This window comes from Notechis scutatus, chromosome 3 (assembly GCF_049901735.1).
Source record: "Notechis scutatus isolate UNSWTSFEM ecotype Mainland chromosome 3, rNotScu1.2, whole genome shotgun sequence".
Classification (NCBI taxonomy): Eukaryota; Metazoa; Chordata; class Lepidosauria; order Squamata; family Elapidae; genus Notechis; species Notechis scutatus.
Window position 1 is genome coordinate 210,483,249 of NC_142011.1, and position 26,870 is coordinate 210,510,118.

Consider the following 26,870-nt stretch of genomic DNA (forward strand, 5'->3'; position numbering starts at 1 on the left):
CTCTTTGGGGCCGATGAAGGATTGCAAGGGGGTGGAGGGTCTGCAGGCTGGGAGGATCCTGGGCGCCTCAAGAAAGCAACTAACGCCTGGCTGAAGAAACACGTTTATTGGGGGGCTGCCACCCCTCACCCCAGGGTCCTCTTGCCAAAGCTGAGAGAGCGGCTGGACGAATGGCGAGAGACATTAAATAACAGCCAACGCATTTGGGGAAGCGGCCCACCCCCGCCCAGCTGCACGAAGGACGAAGCGCCATCAGCGCTCTGGCACTGGAGGCCGGTCTACCTCATCCAGAGGTCAGTCACGACGCTGGTAGAACATTTTCCTGCTCAGCGAAACTGAAAACTTGTGCCTTGCCATCAAGAACGTGAAGGGTATTGCCAGGGATGCAATTAGTATTACCTGGGTGAAGAGAGGAGCCGCTGTCACAGAGTTGCCCCAAGGCACCACCCTGCAGCCAGCTTCCCTGCTGCCCCCACCAGGGAAGCAGCAGCAGCAGCAGCTCCTGGCTCTGCCTGGCCCACCAGGCCACAACCAGCAGAGAACACGCACCTTGAGGCCTAGCCGCTTGCGGTCATCGAATTCCGGTTCTCCTGCCCATCGCAAGAAGGTGCAGACGTCCTTTGCAACCTGCGACATGGTGGCAGGCGTGCCTGTAAAGGAGCAGACCCGGGTGATCTCCAGCCAAGCCCAGGAAGAGGCCTCCGGCCACCCTCAAGCCCACTCACCGTCATCGTATTCCAGAATGTCGTTGTAGATGGGAGGAGCCATGGCTATTGCTTGTCCGGGGAAGTAGGGGTTGTAATAAAGCCCCTCTCGCATCGTCACGCCAGCAGGGGGGTCGCAGTAGCCAGTGAGGAGGGAGTAGACGTAGTCCTCGCCCCCATGCCTGAAAGGGAAGGGCAGTGAGGGCCCAGCCTCTCCAAGCCTCTCCTCTGTGCTTGGCAATGCCAGCCACCACGTGCCCAGGCCCCCGCCTCAGGCAGGATTACCTGGCTTTGAGGATGAGGCTGAGGTCAGGAGGCAGGGCCCCGTTGTTCGCCGCCCGCGCTGCTTCAGCGTTGGGGTAAGGGTTGGGGAAGCAATCGGACAGCTTGCCAGGCCGCATGTACATCTCGCCATTCTCATTGGGTCCATCCTGCACCTCCACCTAAAGGGCGAGAGGCCAGCCTCGCCTGACAAACCTCCACCTTTCCCCAGAGATGGGAAAGCTATTTTTGTCCACCTGCACCCATCATCCCCGCCTCAAGCTAACCAGCAGCGTGACGCGGCCACCAGCCCTGCAGCCAGCCTCTTGGAGGCAAGAACCAGGCGAGGCAGCCCAGAGCGGAGCCCATGACACCCGAACCAGCTGCACGCTTTGCTTACCTCCGCAGCCAGCACCTTGGCTTCCTCTTCAGTGTGGGTAGTGCCCACAAGGTTGCGAAAGGCCAAGTACTCCATGCTGTGGCAAGCGGAGCACACCTGCTTGTACACCTGGTAGCCACGTCGGACGCTGTGGACACAAATGTTTCCTTCAGGCCACGAGCCTCACAAGGCAGTCCTTACCTATGAGCCAGGTATTGAAACCATGGCAGGAAGCAGACTGGGGGCGGGGGGGTTGGCCCTGCCCAAGACTAGGATCCCTCTGGATGAGCCCAGTGTGCCCAATGCCGGAGGAAGGAGGCAGCTGGGCCAAGCTCGGAAATGACCGCCTGCACGGAAGGCAGGCAGAAGACGGGGGCAGCAAAGGGAGGGGGAGCCAGCTAAAGGACGGGACACGGACAGAGGAAGCCTGGCAGCTGCTCCCTGTCCAGAGGGGGCAAAGCAAAGTCAAGCGGGGGCCCCAGCGACCCTTGTTGGGCATTGACGCCACCCACCTGCTGTGGTCCAGGGCAGTCAGGAGGCCGTTGTGGCTCCAGGGGTAGCTGGGTGCATGAAGCTCCAATTCCGAGGCCTTCACAGCTCTATGGAGGGCCCAGGCCAGCCCTGCCCCGCCGACCGTCAGAACGCCCAGAGCGCCCAGGGCCACCCTCCTGCCCCGGGACAGGCCCGCCACGGACGCCACGTTGGCCTGCAAAGAAAGGCCGCTGAGCGAATTGCCCGCAAGCTGAATGGAAGCCCCCCCCAGCCCCCCGGACCCCACTAAGCTCCCCGCAGGTTTTCCCCTGAGCCCTTTGCGGGAGTCTCCCGCCTCCTGGGTGAACAGCCCCCCCCCCTTCCCCAGAGTCCCTGCAGAGATGACGTACAACTCCCAGGATTCCCCAGCGAGCCGGAAGCCTGAAGTGGCCCAGGGGGAGGCGCGCGTGGGGCCACCCCGCTCAGACCTCCAAGGTGCCGCACCAGACGGGGACGGGGCCCGGGGGCTGCAAAGGCCTGCGGGCGGGGGCGGGGGGGCGTCGTCCTGCCTCTCATCCCCCTCGGAGCGCCTTCAGCTGCCTGGCCGCGCTCCAGCCTCCCTGCCCGAGACGCCCCACCGGACTCCCCGCGGGGCCAATCCGCGCGGCGCCCGGCAAAGGGACAGCCTCGGCCCCCGCTCCTCCCGGCAGCCGGGCCACTTCCCTCCCGCTCGCGTCCTTCGGGGCGCCGCAGTGCAGCAGCCGGGGAGGGGGAGCCGGGCCGCGGCGGGGTGGGGCGCGGGGTGACCTTGGGGCGGGACGCGACCGGAGCCCGAGCGGGGGGGAGGAACCGGCGCGCGCGTCGCCAGGGCCGCCTCGCCGTACCCGCGGATGGGGGCCGCCGGGCAGGGCCGGGACCAGGAAGCGCCCCGGGAACGCGCCAGGCTCCGCGCCGCCGCCGCCGCCACCGCAGCCATCTTGGGGGAGACGAGGCGAGACAGCTTTCCCACAAGGTGCCGCGCGGCGGAAGTACAAGCGTAGCTCCCGCCGCTTCCGGCCCTCAGAGCGACGCCCTAGCCGCCTGGGGTGGGCTAGAGCGGCGACGCGCCGGTTTCCGTAGGGCACGTGACGCGAGGCTCTTTCGGGCCTCCCCGGATGGAGCAGGCAGATCTACGAATCCTGGAGAGGAGCCCCCCTCCGCTTACTCGCGGGTCCTCAGCGATCCCAGCCAGCTCCGGTTCGATTGCGGGAGGCTCTCAGGAGGGAGGGCTGAACCCGAACCGATCAGCCAATCAGAAGAGAGCTGGAAGGGTCCCTTGGAGGTCTTCTAGTCTAGCCCCCTGCTCAAGCAGGAGACCCTATACCATGAGACAGGTGGTTGTCCGGTCTTCTTGATATATTCAGTTACAATCAAGAGTTGGAAGGGACCTTGTGGGTCATCTAGTCCAACCCCCTTCCTCCTGCCTAAGCAGGAGACCGTAAAAAGCCTCGAGTTATCCCGCCCCCCCTTTTCCTTCAACCAGCCATGCCCGGTTCCTGGAGCCGCAGCCGTTCTTCCTGCGTTTTAGCCTTCAATCCTCTTTGTTGCCCTTCTTTGCACTCCCCCTCTCCCCCCCGTCTCAACCTCTTTTCTGTAAATGTGGGGACCAAAACTGGGTGCAGCACTCCAGGCGTGGCCTTAACTAGGCATTCATAAAGCGGTGCTAATAACTTCATGCAATCTTCATTCTGCGTCTGTTTATATGACCAAAGGATCCTTGGAGCCAAAGGATCGTGTTAGCTTTTCTGGCTGCTGCCTCCACTGCACACGACTGGCTCCTGGTTAAGGGATTGTCCACTGGGACTCCCAGGTCCCTCTCAGAGTTACTGGTTTTGGAGCCAGGTTTCCCCTAATCTGTACTTGTCCCTTTGGCTTTTCCTGCCCAGGTGAAAAAAAATCTTGGTTTTCTCCATGTTAAATTTCATTTTGTTGGTCAGGGCCCATTGCTCAAGTTCAATGTCCTTCTTCTGAGTTCACGGTCCACGAACCCCGCCTGGCCTTCACCCTCTCGAGCCTCAGCTTCGCAACAGCCTGGAGTCTTCATTGATTCAGGCATTGTGGGTGCCTGAAATATTGACCGGGGGAGGCGTACACACAAATCCACTCTTTGCACCACAACATCCAACGTCTTTTTATTTTGCTAAAATTGTTTCCAGGCAAACCACAGCTCCTGCCTCTCTCCCAGCCCTCCAGTCTGTCTTTCTGGCTTTTGCAACCACAGCAAAGGCCAAGAGAGTCAGGGCCCCGTGGCCCTCTGTGCCCCTAGCCAAGCAGAGGGAGGCCCCAGCCTGCAGCCAGCCGGACATTCAACGCTGCAAGCGTGGCAGCTGCCACCTCCTTGGCCCCTTGGAGAGCTCTCTGGGCAGCAGCAGCTGCTGTGCAGGAGGAGGGGGGGTCCAGGCTGCCCCCCACAGTCCACTTCAAAGCCTCTGGTGATCTACTTCCAGAAGAGCACGTTCCAGAAGAGCAGCCAGCAGGGGTACACGAAGATGGCCACGAAGGGGAAGACGATGGAGCCGTAGAGGTAGTGGTCCAGCAGCCCCTCGGCAATCACCTGGAGGAAGCGCTGCCAGCCCTCCAGGGGCGAAATGGGATACTCCATCAGCTCTTGGTACAGGAAGATGCACAGGAGGAGAGTGACAGCCGGGGTGACCAGCAGCAGCAGCCCCGCATACAGGTACCTGCCAGGGAGAAGGGGCTCCCGGTCAGGCCCACCTGGCCCTCCCTCCTGCGAGGTACCTGCCGGCTCTCTGCTGGCCTGATCAACAGGCCCAGAGGATCATGCAGAGAGGCAGGCACAAGCCGCCTCCTCCTCCTGCGCTGCCCAGGTGGCCGATTGGTTGGGCAGGAGCGCCTGGCCTCCTTTCCAAGCTTAAATTGTTGAGGAGCAAATTGTGGCCGGTCTGGCACTGCCCCCCCGCTGCAAGACGCCCCCCTCTCTTTCCCGTCTATTGAACTGCAACGGACCCGGTGTGCAAAGGTTCTGGCTAACGATTCCTTCGTCCAGGAACCAGGAAGAACAGGAAATGGCTCCGCTCCTGTCCCTGCTTTGGGGCACAACTGTTCTGGACTTTGAGCTTTGGGGTGGGGGTGGGGGTCGCCCAACAGGATTCGTGCTTGTGAAACCACGGGCCCCCTCAATGCCAGCCTCTGGTGCCTGGAGAGGGTCCCCTGGCCCTTGGCTCAAAAACGCCCCTTTCACCCTGGAGAGCGTCACTGGGGTAGGGAAGCAGCCCCCACCGCCCTGTGACTGTGTGTCCCCCCACTGCTGCCTCAGAGCCCCTGCAGTGCTGCCCCCCAGGACGTACCTGGGCCCCGTGGGTTGCACAACCGCTGCCACGGGCGCCATGGTGACCGTCAGCAGGAAGCCCAGGGAGAAGTTGATGAGGGCGACGCAGCTCAGCTGCATGGCCAGGTAGAGCAGCGCAAACAGCTTCAGCATCATCCAGCCCTGGTTGCTCCCGGAGCCCATCAAGACTCTACAAGGCGGGAAGGCCGGTTCGTCCGGGCAGAATCTCCCGGAGAGCCGCCTTCCTGCTCCTCCCCTTCAGACCCGGGTGCAACCCCTGGCGGGAGGCCGGGCTCCCACCCCTCCGTTACCTATGTGTGTTGTGGGGCAAGGCCAGCCCAGCCACGTAGATCCCGATGCTGGTGAGCACCACCGCCTCCGACTCAGAGACCGGGAAGTGCTCCGTGGCTACCTGCTGCCCCCAGACCGGCACGAAGTAGAGCGCGAGGCCCGTGGCGTGGCAGATGAGCAGCGGGGGGATCAGGGTCAGCACGCTGGGCCTCGGATCCTGTCCCAGAGGAGGACGGCAGGAGTTATGGGGATGCCCCGCTGCACCCCCCCAAGCAAAGGAACAGCGGAGCCAGAGCTGGCCGGTGTCTCCCCCCTCCCCCCAAAAGGCTGGAGGGCTGGACAGCAGACCGAACCCACGGCCTAACTCTTATGCCCGGAGAGAGAGGTTGCTGCCACGAGGACAAGACCCGCCTTCTCCGGGGCTAAGCCCACCTCCACAGGAGCAGGATTCGAAGCCTGGTCTCCATCGCAGAGTTGGCTCCCGTCAGTGTCGAAACTGCTCAGCTTCACCCACAGGTCCAGGGCGTTGAGGGAGGGAGGAGTCCAGGAAAACAGGCAGGGCATAGGCGAGCCCCGAACAAGACGCCCGGAGTGCCCCGCGACGGTGTCTGGGTGGAAGGAGCCCCTCACTGCCCGCTCTGGACCAGAGGCGACCCCCCCCCCCATCCCAGGGCGTCTCCCTCGCACCAAAGGGCCCCCCTCGCATGCTGGGGAATGAGAGCTCCTCCCTCCTGGACGGGCAGAGAACAGGCCCTCCCACCACCCAGGCCCCTCCCTTCTTGCTCGGCACGTGGGGCCCTGAAGGACTCAGCTGGGAGCTTCTCCAGCGCCCCACTTTCAGGCCGGAGCCCCCAGCAGCCCCCAAAGCAGACAGGCCTCCAGGAAGGCCGCCCCTTCCCGGTGAGCAGGGCCACCGGCTGGCCTGGCTGGCTGCCTCCACTGGAGGAGGATATCTTGAGGACGAGGATGAGGATGAGGAAGCCGAAGGCCGGCATGTAGAGCCCGATGGAGACGAAGCGGGAGAGCGAAGGCAGCAGGTAGAAGAAGTAGGACTGGTGCAGCCGCTCCAGCAGGTTGTTCAGCTTCCGGAAGATGCCCTCGAAGGTCCTGGGGGAGGAGGAGCGGACAGAGGCTTGCGGCTTCCCGTCCCCGGCGGCCCCCGGTCGGATCTCAGCCCACTCTGACACTCACACGCCCATCACGCCCATGTCGAACTTGTACTGGCGGAAGCTGTTGATGCCCCGGATGGTGATGGCCTCGATGTGGTAGCGGAGGAAGAGGCCGTGGTCCCCCTGGGGGTGGCCCGAGCCCTGCTTGAGCACCATCAGCAGCAGCGTCTGCAGGGAGTGCAGGTAGCCCGGCAGGGAGTCCCAGTCGGAGCGCTGCAGCTGCGGGGGAGGCGGGGCAGAGGAGGCTTTCAGCGGGGCAGGCCCTGTCCGGTCGTTGGCCCTGCGAAGGAGGGACACCACCACCCCCAACCGCGGAGGGATATCCTGCCGACAGGCTGACCACCTGCCTGCTCAAGCCGTGGCCGAGCCTGACTCGAGGCACCTGCTCCGGCCTGGGGGAGCCGATGTCCGAGAGGCTCTCCCCTCCGGGCGGCCTCCCGCGTACCTTGCCCTGGATGGTGCACAGCAGCCCGTTCTTCTGGCAGAAGGAGTAGAAGAGGTTGACCAGGTCCAGGTTGGGCAGCTGCCCGTTCAGCCCCTCCACGGCCACATCGAAGCTGGTGATGACGTCACTGCTCAGCTCCAGAGAGATGGCGGCCTGGATGGCTCCTGCTCGCCCGAACGTCCCCGACGAATGCGTCTCTGCAGAGGGCCCAGCGGTTGTGTGGGCACCCTCATCAGAGAGCGGCCGGCCGATAATATTCCCTAGTGGCTGTACTTAGCCCCCCCCAGGCTCCGCCAGAAGCCAGGGTCAGGCCTTCTGAGGTTGCAACTGTGCCTAAGGCCAGCTCTGCCGCCCTGAGGAGGAGTAAAAGACCTGCTCCTTTTAAGGGAAGCTTTGGCTGAAAGCAGGAGGGGCATGGCAGGTGTGTTGGAGCAGAGCCCCAAATGGGAGGCCGGGGGCCCAGGAGCACAGCGGGGGGAGAGAGCCGAGCACCCATCGGAGCCCCTACCCGTGACGTTGACGTCGTGGTAAGCCTCCAGCCAGGCCTCCATGCCGATCAGGTCGTGTTCGTTGACCAGGAAGATGATGTCCTTGGCCCAGTAGATCTGGCCTGCCAGGGAGGGCGGGAGGGGCAGCTCAGCACCGGCCCTCCTCTCCCTCCGACTGCCCCCCTCCCCCGCGCCCGACTCACCGCGGAAATGCGCGGCCAGGGCCAGCATCAGCCCCACCGCCTGGCTGTTCCGCTGCTGCCCGTCGCTGCAGGGCACGCTCAGCACCAGCGACTCGGTGCTGGCTGCGCGCGGGGCCCGCAGGATCCCGTAGACGTTGGTCCCCTTCACGGTCTGCGCGGGGAGAAGAGAGGAGGGGAAGCGCTTGGGCATCGCCGCCGCCCCCGCCCGGCCCAGCCGCCCCCGCCCCGCCCGAGCCCCGCGCGTACGTATCTCTCGCGCGCCTCGTCCGGGAAGGGCAGCGTCCGGGAGAAGCTCTGCGCGAAGACCTCCAGGCCCAGCGCCCGCAGGCTCTTCTCCAGCCAGGCCGCCGGCAGCGCCCTGCGGGGAGAGCAGCGTTGGGCCCCGGCGCCCCCATCGCCCGTCCTCCGCCCCCGGCGCCCCCGACTCACCCGCCGGCCTTCTTGCGCTGGGCGGCGAACTCGCGGGCGAGGGCCAGGGCGCGGTCCCCGCGGGCGAAGCGCTCCTCCACCATGGTGGAGCCCATGGCGTTCTCGGACATGGAGGCGCGCGGCGCCAGCGGCTGGAAGGCCAGGCCCAGGAACCAGCCCAGCCCGGCCACGAAGCTCAGCGCGCTGCGGGCGAGAGGGAGAGGAGAGCGGCTCAGCCGGGCGGCCCAGCGGCGCCCGCCCAGCCCCCGGCCCGCCCCGCGCCCGGCCCCACCAGAGCGGCGCGTGCAGCCGGAGCAGCAGCCGGGAGAGCGCGCGGCGCCAGTGCGGGTCCGACAGCAGCCCCATGGCGCCCGGCCGGCAGAAGCAGCGGCAGCGGCCGAGGAGGAGGCGCCGCCCCGGAAGACGCGCACGCTCCGCCCGGCGCCGGGGAGGAGCGTCCCAGCCCCGAGCGCGCAGCCGGCCTATCGCCGCGTTTGTCCCGGACTGCGCGGCCGGAGCCCGGAGCTCCTCGGCGTCGCTCGGCCGGCACCGGCCTCGACAGGGCGCGGAGAGCGTGGCGGCACCCCGCTCCCCCTGCCGTCCGGCTTGCAAAGAACTGCACGGGCGCTTGGGAATGGCAGACCTTTATTGGGGGGGACGGGGGAAACAGGCATGGAAAGCGGGGCCAGAGTCCCGGGCGGCCCCGCTCAGGTCCCGGGCAGGGCGGCCCCTTCGCGCAGGTGCTCGCGCACCACCTGGTCCAGCACGGCGTGGACGTCCCGGCAGGCCTTGCGGGCGGCCTCGGCGATGCGCTCCAGGTGCTCCTCGTGCAGCCGGCCGTTCATCTCCAGCAGGGCGATCTGGTCGGCCTTGGGCAGCAGCGCCAGCGCCACCTGCGGCCCCCCGGCCGCCTCCTCTATGTAGTTCAGGTCGGCCAGCGCCGTCTCCTCCACGAAGCCCGCGGAACTGGCGCACACGTAGTCGCGCAGCGGGATCCCGGCGTCGATCACGGCGAGGGTGGCGGCGTTCACCGAGGCGCAGTAGTTGCCGCCGTCCGCCTGCAAGATCTGAGGGCGGCCGAGCGGCGGTCAGCGCCCCAGCCAGGCCGCCTGGCCGCCCGCCGCCGCCCCCGTCCCCGGCGCCCCACCTGCACGTAGATGTCGATCTGGGAGCGCGGGAAGAGCCGCGTGAGGATGGCGGCCTCGAAGGTCTGCTTCAGGTGCAGCGTCATCTCGCTGGACTTGCGGTCGCCGTGGGGCCGCCGCTTGCGCTCGCCCGTGCTGAAGGTGGCCATGCTGAACTGGCAGTTGACCAGCGCCTGGTCCGGCGGCGCCTTGCTCCGGGAGCCCCGCACCTGCTGGGGAGACGGGCGGAGAGAGGCAGGCAGGCAGGCAGGGGAACCGCCTTAGCCCCCCCCGCCCCGCCCCCGGGCGCGCAGCCCCTGCCTACCTCGTGGGGCCCGTAGACGACGGCCAGCGCCTTGGTGTTGCCCTGCTCCAGGTAGGCGGAGCCGTCGGCCTGCGCGAAGACGCCCATGCGGGCGCGGATCTGCCGGAGCTCGCCGGCGCGCCGCCCGTCCACCCGGTAGCCCTGCTCCGACAGCAGCTCCAGACCCGCCATGCCCGCCCGGCGCTTCCCGGCCTGCCCCGCGCCCCAACGGGGGGCTGCAGGCGCCGCCCCCTCGCTGCTCGGCGCGCGCAGCGCTGCCGAGCCCCGCCCGCCTCGCAGCTGGGAAGTCGTTGCGGGCGGGGCGGGACTCGACACGGGGCAGCGCTGCAGCGGTCCGGAGGCGGAGAGCTGCGCTGTCTCCGACGGGGGCCGGCTGGAGCGGAGGGAGGCGTCCGCTGCCGGAGCCGCTGGGCTTCGTCGTCCGCCCGCCCGCTCTCCTCCTTCGCCATGGCTGCCCCGCAGGCGGGCAAGTTCCAGTTCGCCATCGACCGCGGCGGCACCTTCACCGACGTCTTTGCCCGCTGCCCCGACGGGAAGATCCGCGTGATGAAGCTGCTCTCCGAGGACCCGGCCAACTACCGCGACGCCCCCACCGAGGGCATCCGCCGCATCCTGCAGGAGGTCAGAGCGGCCGGCCGCGTCCCCTGCCTCAGGCCGCCTTCTCTGCAGGCGGCAGCCGTCGATGGGGCCCTGCGAGGCCCGGAGTTGGGGTCTCTGCTCCCGGGATTGAGGCCGATGCTGGCAGCTGCAGGCCTGCCCCACTTCTGCACCCGGCGATACCTGGGGGTGGGGGAGGGAGAAACGAGAGGCAGCAGCCGGCCGAGGTCCACCCTTCCCTTCAGCAGGAGTGCGGGGTCTCCTTCCCCAAAGACCAGCCCCTCAACACCACGGGCATCGAGTGGATCCGAATGGGCACCACGGTGGCCACCAATGCCCTCCTGGAGCGGAAGGGCGAGCGCTTCGCCCTGCTGATCACCAGGGGCTTCCGGGACCTGCTCTACATCGGGAACCAGGCACGGCCCAGCATTTTTGACCTGGTCAGTGCTGTGAACTGCAAAGGGGACTCATGCACACGCACACACACACACGCACGCACACACCCAGCGGCTCTGCTGTGTCTCACGCAGGAGGGCTGATCTCCGTGCCAGCTGGCACCACCTTCCCCAGCAGCAGGGAGGGAGGGTGCCCTGCTACACCTGGGCTTGGCAGCAGCGGCAGCCAGCTGTGTGGCGGCAACTGGTGGGCTGGAAGCCCCTGCCCCCCTCACTTGGGTCTGCCCCAGCTGTGCCTGATGCTGGAGGTCCTTCTCCTGGCAGGGGCCTCTCTTGCTTTCCCTGCCTGGGCTCCCCCCAAGCAGGCAGGGGCAGCCCTGAAGGCCGCTCTCCCCCCAGGAGGTCCGAATGCCAGAGGTCCTGTACGAGGCAGTGCTGGAGGTGGACGAGCGCCTGGTGCTCCATCGGGACGGCTGCCCGCTCTCGGATTCCGGGCAGCGGGTGACAGGTGGGAGCCACCTCTGGGCCCTGGGGGCGGGGGAGGACAGCTGCATGCAGCCTCTGGAGTGCAGACCTTCTCCCCCAAAAAAACCAGGCTTGACCGGGGAGGCGGTGGTGGTGGAGCAGCCCGTGAACCTCCTGGCCCTGCGAGTGGAGCTGGAGGCGCTGCTGGCACGGGGCATCCGTAGTCTGGCCGTGGTCCTGCTACACTCCTACCTGTGAGTTCCTTGACCCTCCAGGGCAGCCCCCAGCAGGGAGGCGTGCGGGCATGGAAGGAGCGCCCTTGGCGCCATGGCAGGCGGATAGAGAGACACAGCCGAGGAGAAGGCGGTTGGGAGAGGCAACCTCTGGGTGCCAAGGGTTGGGCCTGGCTCTCCTGCTGAGGGCTGGTGGTGGCCGGAGGGGAGGGGCTGGGGGGCCAGATCTCCCTTCAGTGGGCAGGGCTGAGCATGCCACCTGGCAAGGGGGCCCCTTCTCCCGCGCAGTCAGCCTTGGGTGTCTCTGACAGGTGGCCCGGCCACGAGCAGCAGGTGGGCACCTTGGCCCGGGAGCTGGGCTTCCGGCAGGTCTCGCTGTCCTCCGAGGTGATGCCCATGGTGCGCGTGGTGCCCCGTGGCTACACGGCCTGCATAGACGCCTACCTGACTCCCTGCATCCTCCGCTACCTGCAGAGCTTCCGGGACGGCTTTGCTTCACAGCTCCAGGTGAGGAGGAGGAGGAGGAGGAGGAAGGGGGACGCATTGGCTTGAACTCCAGGGGTTTCAGTCTGTCCGGGTGGCCCAGGCTCCGCTCGCTCATCGGCTGTTGTTTCGAATGCCCCGGATTGTTGCGTTAAGGCAGAAGATGGTTGTTGGTGCACATTACTCAAGCGCAGAGACTGAGCTTTGTGAACTATTGTGCATTGTATGGGACTCTGCCTCACACTGGTGTGCTGCCACGCACAGGCTGGGAGTTGTGCACCAAGCATGCAGTCGCTGCCTCTCGGCTGCCCTCCAACCTCTGGCCTAGCAGCCGGGCAGTCAGCACATTTCTGAGTAGCCCCTCTTGGCTTGGGGAGGAGTCCGGCTGCTCTGCTGGCTGCTCGTGGATGAGGCTGGGGAGGGAAGGGTCCCACTTGCCCTGGGGGTCGGGGGTGTCCACTGGCCTTCAAAGCAGAGGAGGCGTTGCCTTGGGGCTCAGGGAGTTTGGCCGGGGGCCTCAGGCTCTTAGCACACTGGACCCCAAAGGGCTTTGGAGGGGCACAGGGCCCCACGGGATCTGGCAAGGCGTTTGCCCAACCACCCGCCCCTCGGTCCCTCTGGCCTTTCCCCCTCCCCACAGGGCGTGCCGGTTGCATTCATGCGCTCGGACGGAGGCCTGACTCCCATGGAGGCTTTCAGTGGCTCTCGGGCCATCCTCTCAGGCCCTGCTGGCGGAGTCGTGGGCTATGCGGTCACCAGCTACCATCGCACGGAAGAGCGTCCGGTCATCGGCTTCGACATGGGAGGTGCGTGGCGGGAGCAGAGGGGCTCCGTGGCCCTGTCCAAAGCAGGGGAGGGGGGCTCACCCGGTCCTCTTACAGGGACCTCCACTGACGTGAGCCGCTACGCCGGAGAGTACGAGCACGTCTTCGAGGCCACCACTGCCGGCATCAGCATCCAGGTGCCGCAGCTGGACATCAACACGGTGGCGGCCGGGGGCGGCTCCCGCCTCTTCTTCAGGTGAGCGTCCTGCCTTGGGGTCCCCCCTCTGGCCCCAGGGAGGCCCCTGAGCTCCGGGCGATTTGCCCTTCACCTTCCTTTGAGTGGGGACGGGTGAAGGGCAGCCGCTGGCCCTGCGAGCAGGAACCGGGCACCAGCTGCCCTTTGGCCCTTTCAACGCCTCTGAGTTGGGGAGGGGGAGGGGCTGCTGGATGCTTCTGAAAGCCCCTCCCCCACTTTCCCCCCACAGGTCCGGGCTCTTCGTGGTGGGACCAGAGTCCGCAGGGGCGTTTCCCGGCCCCGCCTGCTACAGGAAGGGTGAGGGAGCCGCATGGCATCACTCTGGGCAAGGGGGGGGGGGGGCTGGGCAGCAGATCAGTGATGGGCACCGTCTTCCTCTCTCGCAGGGGGGCCGCTCACTGTGACGGACGCCAACCTCTGCCTGGGCCGCCTTCTGCCCAGCCACTTCCCTCACATTTTTGGGCCTGACGAGAAGCAGCCGCTCTCGCTCCAGGCTTCCCTGCAGGCCTTCCAGGCACTGGTGGCCGAAGTGAAGGCCTCTGGGGAAGCCCGGCCCGACCTCAGCCTTGAGGAGGTGGCCATGGGCTTCATCCAGGTGGCCAACGAAGCCATGTGCAGGCCCATTCGGGCGCTGACGCAGGTACCGCTCCTCATCGGCTGCGTCCTTGATCTGGGCCCCCAGAAAGGCCCCTGCCGGACCCCTCCAGGGGGCCCCTCACAGCAGGGGCCCCAGACGGAGGCCATGACCAGGGTGGGCAGAGGGGGCCCCTTTGAGCAACAGCTCTCCACCCTGGGAGCCAGAGAGCGCTGGGAACTAGCGACCCCCAAGCAGGCCAGGGGCTGCGGGTGGCTGGGCCTGCCCCCCAATCGCCTCAGAGTGGGCCTGCCCCAACGGTGCTGTCCCTCCCTCCCTTCTCCCGTTAGGCCCGGGGCCATGACACCTCCCGCCACGTCCTGGCCTGCTTCGGAGGGGCCGGGGGCCAGCACGCCTGTGCCATCGCCCGGGCGCTGGGCATGAGCACTGTCTTCATCCACAAGTAGGTTCCTGGGGCCGTGCGGTGAGGGAAGAGGCTTCCCCGGAAGGCCTGCTGCTGCCTGGGGCTGCGTTTGCCAAGCAGGCCTCTCCTGCCAGCACGGGGTGGTGCCCCACAGGTGCCCCTGTTCCACGGAAGGGGGTCTTGGTCAGCGTTGCCCTCCTGTGCGGGGCGTGGGCCCTGGCGGATGCCCCGGTCAAAAGAGGGGAGGGTTTTTTGCCTGTTGTTCTGCAGGGTCTCCCCCTCCCCCACAGGCACAGTGGGGTCTTGTCGGCCTACGGGATGGCCCTGGCGGACATCGTCCACGAGGCCCAGGAGCCGTGCTCGCTGGTCTACGAGGCAGCCTCCTTCGCCCAGCTGGACCGTCGGACGGCTGCCCTGGAGGAGACGTGTGTGCGCGCCTTGGAGGCCCAGGGCTTTGCCAGGTGGGGCCCGAGAGGCGGGAGGGGCGGGAGGGGGCTTTGGCATACAGAGCGGAAGAGGTGAAGCCCCCTCTGCCCCCAGGTCCCAGATCACCACCGAGGCCTTCCTGCACCTGCGCTACGGCGGACAGACTGCGCCCTCATGTGCTCGGCCAGGGGTTACCCGGCCCACGCCGGCTCCTGCAGCCACGGAGACTTTGGCACAGCCTTTGCCAATAGGTCAGTGGTGCACCTACTACCCCCGGGGAACTGGGCTTGCGGGGTTTCTGCTCCCTCTGGGGAGCCAGAGGGGTCTCAATGCTGAGCCTGCCCTCCCACCCAGGTACCGGCAGGAATTCGGCTTCACCATCCCCGAGCGAGCCATCCTGGTGGACGATGTGCGGGTGAGGGGCACAGCCTGCTCTGGGATGGGCCAGGAAGAGCCTCAGCCGGTCTGCAAAGAGACCCCCAGCCTAGAAATGGTACGGCTCCCCCCCCCCTTGGCTCCAGGCTGGGCTTCCCTACGGGAGCTGGCATTGCCCTTTAGCCTTGGCCTTCTGGGCCCCCGCAGTCCCCCGGGCCTCCCCTCAAGGCGCAGGCTGAATGTCTCCTGGGTGAAGGCATTGGCCCACTGGGGAGGGTCTCGCTGCTTTCAGGGCTGTGTTTCCCCACTTGCACGATGCTGCCAAGCGGAAGCCCCCAGGCAGGGCCTCCCAACCCGGACAGTCCAAAGGAGCCAAGAGGGCCGCCGGGGGAACGCAGCCTTTGGTCTGCCTGCCTCTCTTGCCTCCCCTCCAGAATCCCAGATGGGGGGGCAGTAGGGCTCCTTGGGGGAGCCTCAAGAAGTAAATGCCCCCCCCTCCTTCCCTCTCTTGCTCCTCTTGCCGCTCCCTTTCAGCTGGGCGATCCCTGGGCACAAGGGGAAGGGTGGAAAGTGCAAAGAGCGGTGGGCTGGGAGAGTTTGGAGGGACTCTGGAGATCATCTACTCCAGCCACCACTGGAAGAACTCCCAGCAGCGGGGAGGCCGCCCCCTCTCTTGCTCAGCTGCTCTGACCGTTAGGAAGAGCTGCCCAAACCCTCTCCCACCCCCAGTTTCTGCGCCTGGCTTCTGGGGACGGCCTGGGCCCTCCGATGCTCTGCCCTGGGCTCAGGGGCCAGCGCCTCCTCTTCCCCGGGCGCGGCCCGGGAGGAGCGCTTCTCTGCCTGTGGTCGAGGAAGGGGGGCTGCTCTCGCCCCCCCCCAGGGCCTCTGCTGCGGCTTCTGCCACAGCCTGGCCGCTTTGGCTCGCCTGCCGTTTGCAGCGCGATGAGGTTTTGGGGGGGGCAGGTCGCCAAGTGAGGATGACAATGTTGCCCCTTCAGCCGTGTCCGTCTCTCGGCCGCTCTCTGGGCAGGCGGTCTCGTCTTCCGACCTTCTTTGAGTTCTTCTCTGCTCTGGCTGGTCTGGGCTTTGAGGGCGTCCGGCCATCGTCTTCTTTGGCAGCCTGACCCCCTTTTGCCCCTGACGCCTCCCAGCTCCCCCCACCCATGAATTCTCCCCCTGACCTGGCCCAGATAAGGGAGAGGCAGCACTTCTGTGTCCAGCCCCCCGCTGCCCCCTCCCCGGTCTTGGTGCCTTTGAGATTTCCCAAGGGAAGGACTTTGTGTTTGCCCCCTCGAGGTTCCTTCTGCCTCTTCTCCCACTTTGTCCAGAGCCTCCCAGTTCACCCCTCCCCTCCCCCTCCCTGCTTCCCCCGCAGACTCGATCCTCGTGTTCCCTGGCGCTTCCCGGTCGGTCATCCGTCAATGTCCCGGCTGGCTTGCTGCTGCTTTTGCCCTGCTTCCTTCCACCCTGGACCCGGCACGAGCTCCTCGGTGCCCCTCTGCGGGTGAACTTGTGCCGCGCTGCTCCCGCGCAGCCGGGCCAGGTGGCCTAGCTAGGGTGGCAAGGGCCAGTTCCCCCAACCCCCAAACCCCCAGGAAAAGCTTCCAGCAGACCCTGAGCGTCTCCGGGCACAGCCCCTTCCAGCCACCTCGCAATCGGAGTCTTTGCCAGGGGCTGCCAGCCCCAATCAGGGCAAAGGCTGGTGCTTCCCTCTGGCCTGCCTCGCGTGCCCTGGCTCAGAAGGGGCTGCGGGGGAGGGGCTGGGGGGCAGTCGAGGGAGACTTGGGGCCAGGAGGACGTGGACCTCGCCCTCTCTGAAGTGCCCTGGCAGCTCCCTGCTGGCTCCGGCCGAGCGGCAGCTTCTCCTCCAGGGGGCCAGAGGGTGCTTGGTCCTCCCCCCCCTTCCATCCTCTGGCAGAGGCCCATCGCCCAGGCTCCCTCAGCCGTGGAGGGGGAGGGGGCTCCGACTGAGCCGGACCGGGGCCTCAGGCGTTCAGGGCGGCCCAGTGCCTCTCGCCCGGCCTTAGTGCTTCTGCCGAGCCAGGAAGTCCTTTCAGCCTCTTTGTCTCCTTCCTGGCTTCCTTTCTGCTGCCGGTCCCTTCCTTGGAGGCTGCACCCTCTTGCCCGTCCTAACCAGGGAGCAAAGCCCCAGGGGTCCTCGACTTCTCCTTGGCTCCTCCCTTCCCAGGATTTCTGGGCCCCAGGGGGAGGGGCAGTTTCAGAGACCAGCTTCCAAACGGTGCCAGTCGGGTGCAGTGGCGGGAGGGGGGACACCCTGCAAGGGAGCGAGCGGTTGGGCAAAGGCGGCCAACGGAGCTGCGCCAGCTGGGGGCTTCTGTGTGTAAGCCGCTCCCACCTACAGGTGACCCGCTGTTACTTTGAGGGGGCTACCAGGACACCCCCGTCTACCTGCTGGAGAACCTCTTCCACGGCCACTCCGTCCCGGCCCCAGCATCCTGGTGGACAAGAACAGGTGAGGAGGGGCTGCGGGGGAGGGGCAGGTGTGGGGGGCAGGGTCCAAATCTTGCCAGAGCAGGAAAGAAGCTACGGACTCAGGGAGCCAATGAAACCCGGCTCTTCCCAGTCGGCTTGCAGCTTCCCGGGTGCTCGGACGATGCTCCGTGCCAACTGCTCTGGGCCGGGGGCGGGGGAAGCGGGCTGTGTGACCCACTGAAGGGCCCCTCGACGCTCCTGCAGCACCATCCTGGTGGAGCCGGCTGCGCAGCTTTCGTGACGGCCCTGGGCGACGTCTCCATCACGGTGGGCTCCGGGGCCGTCCGTCCCATCGGGCCGGAGCTTGACCCGTCCAGCTGTCCATCTTCTCCCACCGCTTCATGAGCATTGCAGGTAAGCGTGAGGGCGTGAGTGCCCCCCGTGGGCAGGACGGCCCCCAGAGAACAGCCGCCTCTCTCCCCGAGCAGAGCAGATGGGCCGGGTCCTGCAGCGCACGGCCATCTCCACCAACATCAAGGAGAGGCTGGACTTCTCCTGCGCCCTCTTCGGCCCCAGTGGGGGGCTGGTCTCCAACGCCCCCCACATCCCCGTCCACCTGGGCGCCATGCAGGAGACGGTGCAGTTCCAGGTAGGCGCCGCCTCGGGGTGGGGGAGGGGAGGGGGGCTGCACCCGGACCTCCCTCGGGGCCTTTCCTCCCACCCGCCCCTTCCCTTCTGCCCCGGCAGATCCAGCACCTGGGCCCCGACCTTCGCCAGGGGGGATGTGATCCTGAGCAACCACCCCTGCGCAGGGGGCAGCCACCTGCCTGACCTGACGGTCATCACCCCCGTGAGTGGGGCCCCCGCTTCCACAGGGGCAGCCAAGGGGGAGGCGGAGCTTTCCTTGGGGTGGGCCCCAGGCTTCTGCAGGAGGGGAGGTGGGGGGGGGGTGGGGAGTTGCCCCTGGCCTGCAGCCCCCCCTTGCTTCCCAGCCCCCTTGCGGAGTGGCCTCTACTCGTTCCAGGTCTTCTGGGAGAAGGAGCCCAGGGCCATCTTCTTCGTGGCCAGCCGGGGCCACCATGCTGACATTGGGGGGATCACCCGGGCTCCATGCCCCCCCACTCCCACTCCCTCCAGGAGGAGGGGGCCATCTTCATCTCCTTCAAGCTGGTGCAGGAGGGCGTCTTCCAAGAGGAAGGTGGGTCGGAGGGGAGGGGGCTTTGGTTCTCCAGCCGGGGGCGGCGGCTGCGCCCTCCACCCCACCTGCCACCACAGAGCCTCTTCCCTTGCAGCCGTCACGGCGGCCCTGCTGGCCCCTGGGCAACTGCCCGGCAGCAGCGGCACCCGCAACCTCCAAGACAACCTGTCGGACCTGCGCGCCCAGGTGGCCGCCAACCAGAGGGGGATCCAGTTGGTGAACGAGCTGATTGGGCAATACGGGCTGGGCGTGGTGCAGGCGTACATGGGCCACATTCAGGTGAGGAAGGGTCTCCCGCTTGACCCCAGGGCTGGCCTCCCACTTGGAGGCTTTCAGAGGAGGTCTGCCCCACTGCGTGGCCAGAGGAGAGCCAAGAGGGAGCTGGGGGGTTGATCTGCTGTGGTTGGAATCAACATCTCCCACCCTGGAGCGTTCAGAGGCCCCCCCTTCAGCATCAGTGGGTCGAGTGGAAAGGGAGGGGGGTCAGTGCCCCCCAGATTCCCTTGCGGCAGGCCTGCCCCACACTGGAGGGGCAGTTTCAGGTGCTTCGTCTGAAGAATGCTGGGGCCCCACGGGTGGGGGCAGCAGTGTGGGGCCAACCTGGGGTGCCCTCCCTGGGAGGATGGGGAAGGTTCTGCCACCCAAGTCCCTGCCATCTCGGCTCTGCCCTGGCTGTGCCCTCAGGCCAACGCGGAGGTCGCCGTCCGAACGATGCTGAGGAAGTTTGCCACACGCCGTGGACACGTGGACCGACCCCTGCAGGTGGAGGCCAAGGACTTCATGGACGATGGCACCCCAATTTGTCTCCGGGTGACCGTGGACCCGCAGGAGGTGAGCGTGTCACGGAATCCTGCAGCTGGGAGGGGCCTTTGTGGTGGTCGGCTCCAGGGGTTCCCAACCCTCAGGCCGTGGCCCACCAGTGGCCCTTGAGCACACCCGTCCCTATTGGCAGGAGCAGAGGGGAGCGCATGCGTGCGCCTTCCGTTTGTGCGAGCGGCGGGCACATGTCCCTGCTGCTCATGCAAATGGAGCTGCACACGCACGCACGCTTGCCCGCCTGAGGTTGGGGAACTCTGAGTGGGAAGGAGCTGAGCAGAAGCCCCGGGACTTCTCCTTGCGGGGGGGTGTTTTTTGGGGAACACAGGCAACAAAACGGCCACTGCTCTCCAGGGGTTACAGTGGCTGCAGCTGCCACGTCTGCTACCTGAGTGCCGTGGGGGTTGAGCCAATCTCAAGATTGAGAGCATCAGTGAACTTGGATGGGGGATGTTAGGAATATAAGTCACCTAACAGGTATTTGGCTTAGAAATATATAAACCAGGATAGACATTTTAAAACTGTCTCTTTAAGAGCATGCTAAAAACTGCAATTGGGTGTGGTTACTCAAATGGCCATAAGATGGAGCCAGAAACCTGGTTTGTTTCACCTTAGTCTCAGAAGAGAGTGTGAGTAAGTCTCTGTTTCCTTCTGTTGGAAAGTGTTGCCGTTCCTCCATTTCTTCTAATTGACTGATATTACTGGAATTTGATGTAAGTCTGATACCGAACTGTTTTTGACACTGGACTTTGATATTTGGATTATCCCTGGAATGAAAACTGACTGATTTTACCTGTGAATGACTTTGGATTGCTTATTTTGGACTTTGCTTAAACCTTTCTGGAAGTGAAAACCTACATTCACTGTGCAGTGTATCTGTGTGCTCTGTGTGTGTTATTCCAACACTCCTCTCTATACGTCTCCCTGTTTGCGCTCATTCTCCTAACGGGGAATTACCTCAACGGGGGGGAGGGGGGGCTAATGGAGTCTCTCCTCCCCCCAGGGCACTGCACTGTTTGACTTCACGGGGACCGGCCAGGAGGTGTACGGGAACTGGAACGCGCCCCGTGCCATCACCCTCTCCGCCCTGATCTACTGCTTGCGCTGCATGGTGGGCGAGGACATCCCCCTCAACCAGGTGCAGAGGGAGGGGCCAGCCCTCGGAAGAACTGGTGGGGGGTTCCAGCAGAAGTGCGGAGGGGGCTCCCTGGATCAGGAGGGCCTGAAGTGCCCCCTCTGCTTCCTCGCAGGGCTGCCTGTCCCCCGTCTGCGCATCGTGGTCCCCGAGAGCTCCATCCTTCACCCCTCCCTGGATGCTGGCGTGGTGGGGGGCAACGTGCTGACCTCCCAGAGGGTGGTGGATGTCATCTTCCGGGCCTTTGAAGTCTGTGCCGCCTCGCAGGTGAGGGGAGCGCAGAGAGGCCAGGCTGGGGGTCTCAGGCCCTTGGCTTGGGGAGGGGGGCTCACGCAGCTTCTGAGCACTGGGCCAGGAAGTTCTTTGGTCCTGTGAACCTGGTGAGAGCCGGGCTGTCCGCGGACCCTGGCTTGGGGAGACCCCGGGGACGTTTCCACCGTCTCTGAGACCAGGGGGCCTCCTTCCTTCTCCGCCCTGCTGTGGGTGGGGGGCTTTTGTGGCTGGCCAGGGGGCCGATTTCCATCCCCCTTCCCCATCCTCCAGGGCTGTATGAACAACGTCACCTTTGGCAACGAGCACATCGGCTACTACGAGACGGTGGCTGGGGGGGCCGGGGCAGGGCCTCACTGGCACGGCCGCAGCGGGGTCCACAGCCACATGACCAACACCCGCATCACGGATCCGGAGATCCTGGAAAAACGGTGGGTGCAGACGGAACCTGAAGGGGGGGGCCCTGTTGGCACCCAGTCCTGGGCGATGCGCCTCCTCATCCCACGGGGCTTCAAGGAAGGTGGGGGGCTGAGTGGGGGTTCTTCCCTGGCAAACTGGCTCACTCTGGGTGCTCCTTTTCCTAGACCTCTGCTGCTCCCCCTCGGTGATCACACAACTGGGTGTTCTCGCCCCAAGGCAAGCGGTGTTGTGTTTGTGTGTTGTGTGTGTGTGTGTGTGTTGGCTGCACGTCCTCTCAGTCTGTTGTGCAGGAGGAGCCTGGCAGGGGATGGCAGGCCCCACTTCTCCTTCTCCTCCCCCAGGTATCCCGTGGTCCTGAGAACGTTCCAGCTGGCGCCCAACACAGGGGGCCTGGGCTCTTCCGGGAGGGGACGGGGTCCGGCGAGAGCTGCAGTTCCGGGAGGAGATGGTCCTGTCCGTGCTGAGCGAGCGCCGGGCTTTCCAGCCCTATGGGCTGCAAGGTGGGGCTTCTGGGGCTCCTTGGCTGGCTGGGGGGTCCCAGCGTGGCAGTGCGGCTCTTCCGCTGCCTGTCCTGGGGGCGGGGGGTCCCTGCAGTTGTGGGCTAAACTCCTAGAATCCCAGGGTTGGAGGGACCCGGCTGGGCCTTCACTGCTCAGTGGGGCAGCCCCAGGATGTCTCCGTCCGTCCAGCTTCTGTTGGTGGGGAGGCCACGGTGGGTTGGGGGGGGGGGCAGAGGGGCAGCTGGAAGGGAGAAGAGGGGAGGCTCTCCCCGCAGGGCTGGGGGTGGCTTGTGCAGCCTCTCCTCTCACCCCCCAGGTGGGCCCTTCTCCCCTTCCGCACAGGTGGAGATGCTGGTGCCCCTGGCCTGAACCTGCTGATCCAGCCCAACGGACGGACCATGAACCTGGGCGGAAAGATGTCTGTGGAAGTGCACCCTGGGGTGAGGAGGGGTCCTGGAGCGTCTCCCTGCCCTGCTGCTTTGCCCGGAAGCCACCTTCTGACGGGTCCCCCCCCCCTCTTCTCCCCTAGGACATCTTCTGCCTGCGGAGCCCAGGCGGAGGGGGCTTCGGACGGCACCCCCAACGCTCGGCCAAAGGGCCAGAGGAGGCCAGGCCCCGGGCCCTGCTCTTCCGGGAGCGGGGCAGCTTCTACTACTACAGCCGGTCCCAGGAGGCGATTGAGGGGCCCTGAACCAGCCCCTGGGGGGGCAAGAGGGCGGCCACTGGCTGAGCAGGGGGGATCTTGCCCAGAAGGACCGGATGGAAAGATGGGGGGAGGAGAAGGTGGCGGGGCAGTTTCACCTCTCACCACAAGGGGGCAGCAGAGACCGGCGTTCTTCCTTTCTGTGCTTTGGGGCAGGTGAAGTGGGGGTTTCCCCCCCCCCCCTTTCCCCCCCCCCCCCCCCCCCCCCCCCCCCCCCCCCCCCCCCCCCCCCCCCCCCCCCCCCCCCCCCCCTTCCTGGCTCCAGGCTGCTGGGCAGGTGCATAGCGTAGCTTCACACGAATAAAGTGAGAACCTGCTTGGAGTCCCTGAAGTCATTTCTGTGCCTGGAGGCGACAACCCGACTCGTGTGCCAAGTTCTTTTTTTGCTCAGGTCTGCTTCCCCCCTCCCCCATTCCCAGGCCCAGGTCGAGGCCTTCCTGCACTAGAGCCTCTCCCCCAATGTGTTCTGGCCCAACAGCCCCTCCCTGTGTAACTCTGAGGGGGGGAGGGGCAGAGGGCCTCCCTTGGGGAGGTTGCACACGGTGTTCTCTGGCGTGAGACTAACGGAGCCACCTGGGTGTTGGCCAGCAGACCAACAGGCTGTGTGGCGGCTGGGGCGCTTGCCCCTCCCTCTGAGGGAAGCCCAGCGGGCAGGAGGTGGGAGCCCAGGGCCCTCCCTGGCCATGAGATGCACAAAGGAGCCCCGTCTTTTGATGACCAATTGCACCGGGGAGTGGGGGAGGGGGAAGCCGGGCAAACCTCGCGGTAACTGCTGTTGGCAGATTGGCCAATATGGTGACAGCCTGGAAGGAAACGTCCACCCGGGGGAGCGGAGGGGCAGCCATGGGGCCTGCAGGGGAAGAAACAGCTTTCCCCAAGTTGGAAGCCGGCAGCAGTTTTCTCCTGGCATCTGGGTTTATAGGCCAAGGACTGCGCCACGTTGCCCTTGGAAGCTGATTGGGCAGCCCCGTGGGGCACGTCGTCCTGTGGATGCTGGACTGCCATCGTTGTGAATGGTTGTGGCTTCCGGGGGAGGGTATCCAGAGGCAGCCCACACAGTGCATCGCTTAGCCCAGGCAGGTGGAGATTGGGCTGTGACATACATATGTGTGCGTGCGCACACACACACACACACCCTCTGCTCGTGGTGGGTGAAGGAACTGAAGGGTTTAGCTCATGATGTTGAGACTCTGGAAAGAGTGCAAAGAAAACCAACCAAGATTATTAAGGGACTGAAGGCTAAAACATTGCAGGAATTGGGTGTCTCCAGTCTAAAAGAAAAGAAGGGGGGACATGATAGTCTCCTTCCACTATCTGAGGGGCTGCCCCAAAGAAGAAGCGGGGGGTCGAGCTATTCTCCAAAGCACCAGAAGGCAGAACGAAGCAAGGGATGGAAAACAAAGACCCAACCTGGAACTTGGGAGACCGTCAGTGGAACTGCTTGCCTCCAGAAGTTGTGGCTGCTCCAACTGGGGAGGCTTTTAAGAAGAGACTGGACTCCAATTATACAGGCTCTCCTGCTTGAGCAAGGGATCCCCACTCGGAACTCTCCCACCAAGAAGGGCACATCCAAGACTGAAAATTAATGGGGTGGTTTGTGGGCAGGCACCACCCAAACAAGCGGGATTAAATTTCGCATGGGGGACAAGGGCTGCCAACCAGAGGGATGGAATCGAGGTCTCCTCGGGCCTCATCAAAGAGCAAGGGGGGGGGAAATGGGGTGACTTTGGGAAAGACCTGAAGCTTCAGATCAGGTGAGGAAATGCAGCAACATCGCTCAGACCTTCTGTAAACAACAAGGGCCACTACTGACCAATTGGCCCCCATCTTCACCCAAATCTTCAGTAGATCCCTAGAGATGTGCTATGTTCCTTCCTGCTTCAAATGCTCTACCACCATCCCAGTGCCAAAGAAGCCCTCCATCAAGGGAACTGGATGACCACAGACCAGTTGCTCTAACATCTGTAATTATGAAAACCTTTGAAAGGCTTGTACTGCCCCACCTGAAAACCATCACGGATCCACTGTTAGATCCCATGCAGTTTGCATACCGAGCAAATAGATCTATGGATGATGCTGTTAATATGGCTCTGCACTACATCCGACAACACCTTGAATCTCCAAAGACCTGTGCGAGGGTCCCCTTTGCTTAGCCTTCAACACCATCATTCCAGACATTCTTCTAACTAAACTAAACCAGGTAGCGGTACTTGACCACACTTGTAAATGGATCATAAGCTTCCTAACAGACAGGAAGCAGCAAGTGAAGCTAGGCAGAATCACAGCAGAATCTCATCTGCCATCATCAGGCTTCTATATTGTGTTCGTCTATATATATATTTATAACAACAAAAACAAATAAAACCTTTCTGTTCATCAGTATGTCAGCTGGGTACACATTTCTTTGTGCACATAATATCATTGTCATACATATTTTACTTATATATGTTTATAATCATTCTAATCAGTATTTTATATCACATATATCACTTATTGTATTAGCCTTAACATTATATTTATTGATTTTCAATAATATATTTCACATTCATTTTCTTACTCTGTCTAACTCATTCAATTATCAGTAATATTATACTGTACTTAAATTTCAATTTCTTACTCTTCTATCTAGCCATTCATAAAATAAATTCCAAATTTTATAAAAATCTTTTTCCTCTTGTTCTCTAATTGCCATTGTCAATCTACTCATTTCTGCACATTTCGTTATTTCCTTAATTATTTCCTTATCCATTGGAATTTTCTCATTTTTTCCAATTTTGTGCAAATACAATCCTAGCTGCTGTTAATACATTGATAATCAGGTAGGTTAACTCTTTGTTGTAACCCTCAGGCAAAATTCCCAATAAAAATGTCTCTGGTTTTAAATCTATAGATTGTTTTATCATTTTCTCCAGCCACATATGTATACCACATATGTATACCAATACTTTTTAGCTTCTGTGCATGTCCACCACATATGGTAGTATGATCCTGGTGACTTCTGACATTTCCAGCACTTCGCCAACTTATCTTTAAACATCTTGGCAATTCTCAATGGGGGTAAATGCCACCTGTAAAACATCTTATACAAATTCTCTCTATAGGCTGTTGACATAGTTAATTTATAGTTTCTAGACCATAGTATCTGCTGTTTATCCAAGTTTATTCCATATCCAAAATTTTCCCCCCATGCAATCATTGATTCTTTAACTTGTTCTTCCTCTACTTTCACTTCTCGTAAATAACCATATAGTTTTTTGATCAACTTCTCTTCAGTGCCTGTTAGGATTTTATCCGATTCAGTCAATTCCTTATAAAACATAGCCATCTTAATGTCTTTCTCATACCTTGTATGTATTTGCAAATACAAATACCAATTCATTTTTATCCCTTGTAACTCTAATTCTTGTTTTGTTCTGAGTTCACCCTTTTCATTTAAAATTTCTTCATATCTAATAATGTGTTCTTTTTTAAAAAGCTGTGGATATGTAAAAGCTTCTAATGTTGATAGCCAGACTGGTATTTTCATACAGTGATAATCTCTTATTTTTTCCCATACTGTTCATAAAGCATCCCTAATGTAATGTCTCCTAAAATACCTTACTTTCTTTATACCATAAGAATGCATGCCAGCCCAATTGTAAATCATTCCCTTCTAGTGTTAATAATCTGGCATTTTTAAATCCAATCCATTCCTTCATCCACATCAATATTGTTGCCTGATAGTATAGTTCCCAATTGGTTAATCCAAAAACCCCTCTCACCCTTGCGTCCTGCAGTAGTTTTATCTTGATTCTTGTCTTTTTACCCTGCCAAATGAATTTCAACATCATTTTATTTAAATCTTCAAAGTATTTTTTTTCAGTCTTATTGGAATCATCTGGACATATACACTGCTCAAAAAAATAAAGGGAACACAAAAACAAGACATCCTAGATCTGAATGAATGAAATATTCTTATTAAATACTTTGTTCATTACATAGTTGAATGTGCTGACAACAAAATCACACAAAAATGATCAATGGAAATCAAATTTAGCAACCCATGGAGGTCTGGATTTGGAGTTACACTCAAAATTAAAGTGGAAAAAAACACTACAGGCTGATCCAGCTTTGATGTAATGTCCTTCAAACAAGTCAAAATGAAGCTCAGTAGTGTGTGTGGCCTCCACATGCCTGTATGACCTCCCTACAATGCCTGGGCATGCTCCTGATGAGGTGGCGGATGGTCTCCTGAGGGATCTTCTCCCACACCTGGACTAAAGCACCCCCAACTCCTGGACAGTCTGTGGTGCAACATGGCATTGGTGGATGGAGCGAGGCATATCCCAGATGTGCTCAATTGGATTCGGGTCTGGGGAACGGGTGGGCCAGTCCATAGCATCAATGCCTTCGTCTTGCAGGAACTGCTGACACACTCCAGCCACATGAGGTCTAGCATTGTCTTGCATTAGGAGGAACCCAGGGCCAACCACACCAGCATATGGTCTCACAAGGGGTCTGAGGATCTCATCTCGGTACCTAATGGCAGTCAGGCTACCTCTGGTGAGCACATGGAGGGCTGTGCAGCCCCCTAAAGAAATGCCACCCTACACCATTACTGACCCACTGCCAAACCGGTCATGCTGGAGGATGTTGCAGGCAGCAGAACGTTCTCCACGGCATCTCCAGACCCTGTCACGTCTGTCACATGTGCTCAGTGTGAACCTGCTTTCATCTGTGAAGAGAACAGGGCGCCAGTGGCGAATTTGCCAATCTTGGTGGTCTCTGGCAAATGCCAAACATCCTGCACGGTGTTGGGCTGTAAGCA

The 26,870-nt window shown here is 62.6% G+C and overlaps 4 protein-coding genes across 6 annotated transcripts; 1 reads left to right on the forward strand and 3 right to left on the reverse strand.

Annotated features, from left to right (window-relative positions):
- Nucleotides 1–91: 91 nt before the first annotated feature.
- Nucleotides 92–2,806, reverse strand: CYC1 (cytochrome c1). Its single transcript, XM_026687125.2, is given in 8 exon segments — nt 92–399; nt 550–650; nt 726–886; nt 990–1,147; nt 1,366–1,492; nt 1,857–2,050; nt 2,700–2,746; nt 2,749–2,806. Coding segments are annotated over 8 exon segments (936 nt in total). The 5' UTR covers nt 2,792–2,806; the 3' UTR covers nt 92–294.
- Nucleotides 2,807–3,960: 1,154 nt separating this feature from the next.
- On the reverse strand, nt 3,961–8,582 carry GPAA1 (glycosylphosphatidylinositol anchor attachment 1). Of its 2 annotated transcripts, none has more exons than XM_026687124.2 (12): nt 8,440–8,582; nt 8,169–8,351; nt 7,986–8,097; nt 7,740–7,890; nt 7,557–7,658; nt 7,049–7,245; nt 6,626–6,822; nt 6,388–6,541; nt 5,867–5,959; nt 5,455–5,651; nt 5,163–5,333; nt 3,961–4,535 (listed from the first exon to the last, which is right to left on the reverse strand). In XM_026687124.2, exons 1-12 carry the CDS (start codon nt 8,511–8,513, stop codon nt 4,292–4,294), a joined length of 1,875 nt encoding a protein of 624 aa, XP_026542909.1. In that variant the 5' UTR covers nt 8,514–8,582; the 3' UTR covers nt 3,961–4,291. The 2 variants fall into 2 exon arrangements, with proteins under 2 accessions (XP_026542909.1, XP_087815074.1); XM_087958948.1 differs by having other exon boundaries at nt 7,049–7,263; nt 8,440–8,580.
- Nucleotides 8,583–8,775: 193 nt separating this feature from the next.
- EXOSC4 (exosome component 4) lies at nt 8,776–9,839 on the reverse strand. Of its 2 annotated transcripts, none has more exons than XM_026687127.2 (3): nt 9,597–9,839; nt 9,295–9,504; nt 8,776–9,214 (listed from the first exon to the last, which is right to left on the reverse strand). In XM_026687127.2, the coding sequence occupies exons 1-3, from the start codon at nt 9,765–9,767 to the stop codon at nt 8,855–8,857; spliced, it is 741 nt and encodes a 246-aa protein (XP_026542912.1). In that variant the 5' UTR covers nt 9,768–9,839; the 3' UTR covers nt 8,776–8,854. The 2 variants fall into 2 exon arrangements, with proteins under 2 accessions (XP_026542912.1, XP_026542913.1); XM_026687128.2 differs by having other exon boundaries at nt 9,295–9,501; nt 9,597–9,836.
- A 56-nt stretch (nt 9,840–9,895) lies between these two features.
- Nucleotides 9,896–22,380, forward strand: OPLAH (5-oxoprolinase, ATP-hydrolysing). Its single transcript, XM_026687120.2, is given in 35 exon segments — nt 9,896–10,217; nt 10,442–10,633; nt 10,988–11,096; nt 11,184–11,307; nt 11,598–11,793; nt 12,410–12,575; nt 12,651–12,789; nt 13,019–13,086; nt 13,176–13,429; nt 13,714–13,826; nt 14,078–14,248; nt 14,328–14,371; nt 14,374–14,464; nt 14,568–14,706; nt 16,951–16,966; nt 16,969–17,028; nt 17,031–17,061; nt 17,286–17,302; nt 17,305–17,391; nt 17,394–17,435; nt 17,510–17,670; nt 17,769–17,798; nt 17,800–17,871; nt 18,046–18,118; nt 18,121–18,219; nt 18,314–18,498; nt 18,904–19,050; nt 20,039–20,173; nt 20,286–20,303; nt 20,306–20,437; nt 20,714–20,871; nt 21,202–21,255; nt 21,257–21,360; nt 21,703–21,800; nt 21,890–22,380. Coding segments are annotated over 35 exon segments (3,861 nt in total). The 5' UTR covers nt 9,896–10,043; the 3' UTR covers nt 22,052–22,380.
- The last annotated feature ends 4,490 nt before the right edge of the window (nt 22,381–26,870 follow it).

Bases quoted from the DNA above. Each gene is read 5' to 3' on its own strand.
- GPAA1 (XM_087958948.1), bottom strand. From the start codon at position 8,513: ATGGGGCTGCTGTCGGACCCGCACTGGCGCCGCGCGCTCTCCCGGCTG. The intron at 6,823-7,048 runs GTACGCGGGAGG...CCTCCCCCGCAG, and splicing joins TGTGCACCATCCAGGGCAAG to CTGCAGCGCTCCGACTGGGA. The intron at 5,652-5,866 runs GTGGGCTTAGCC...CCTCTGGGACAG, and splicing joins CGAATCCTGCTCCTGTGGAG to GATCCGAGGCCCAGCGTGCT.
- EXOSC4 (XM_026687127.2), bottom strand. From the start codon at position 9,767: ATGGCGGGTCTGGAGCTGCTGTCGGAGCAGGGCTACCGGGTGGACGGG. The intron at 9,505-9,596 runs GTAGGCAGGGGC...CCGTCTCCCCAG, and splicing joins TCGTCTACGGGCCCCACGAG to CAGGTGCGGGGCTCCCGGAG. The intron at 9,215-9,294 runs GTGGGGCGCCGG...GGCCGCCCTCAG, and splicing joins AGATCGACATCTACGTGCAG to ATCTTGCAGGCGGACGGCGG.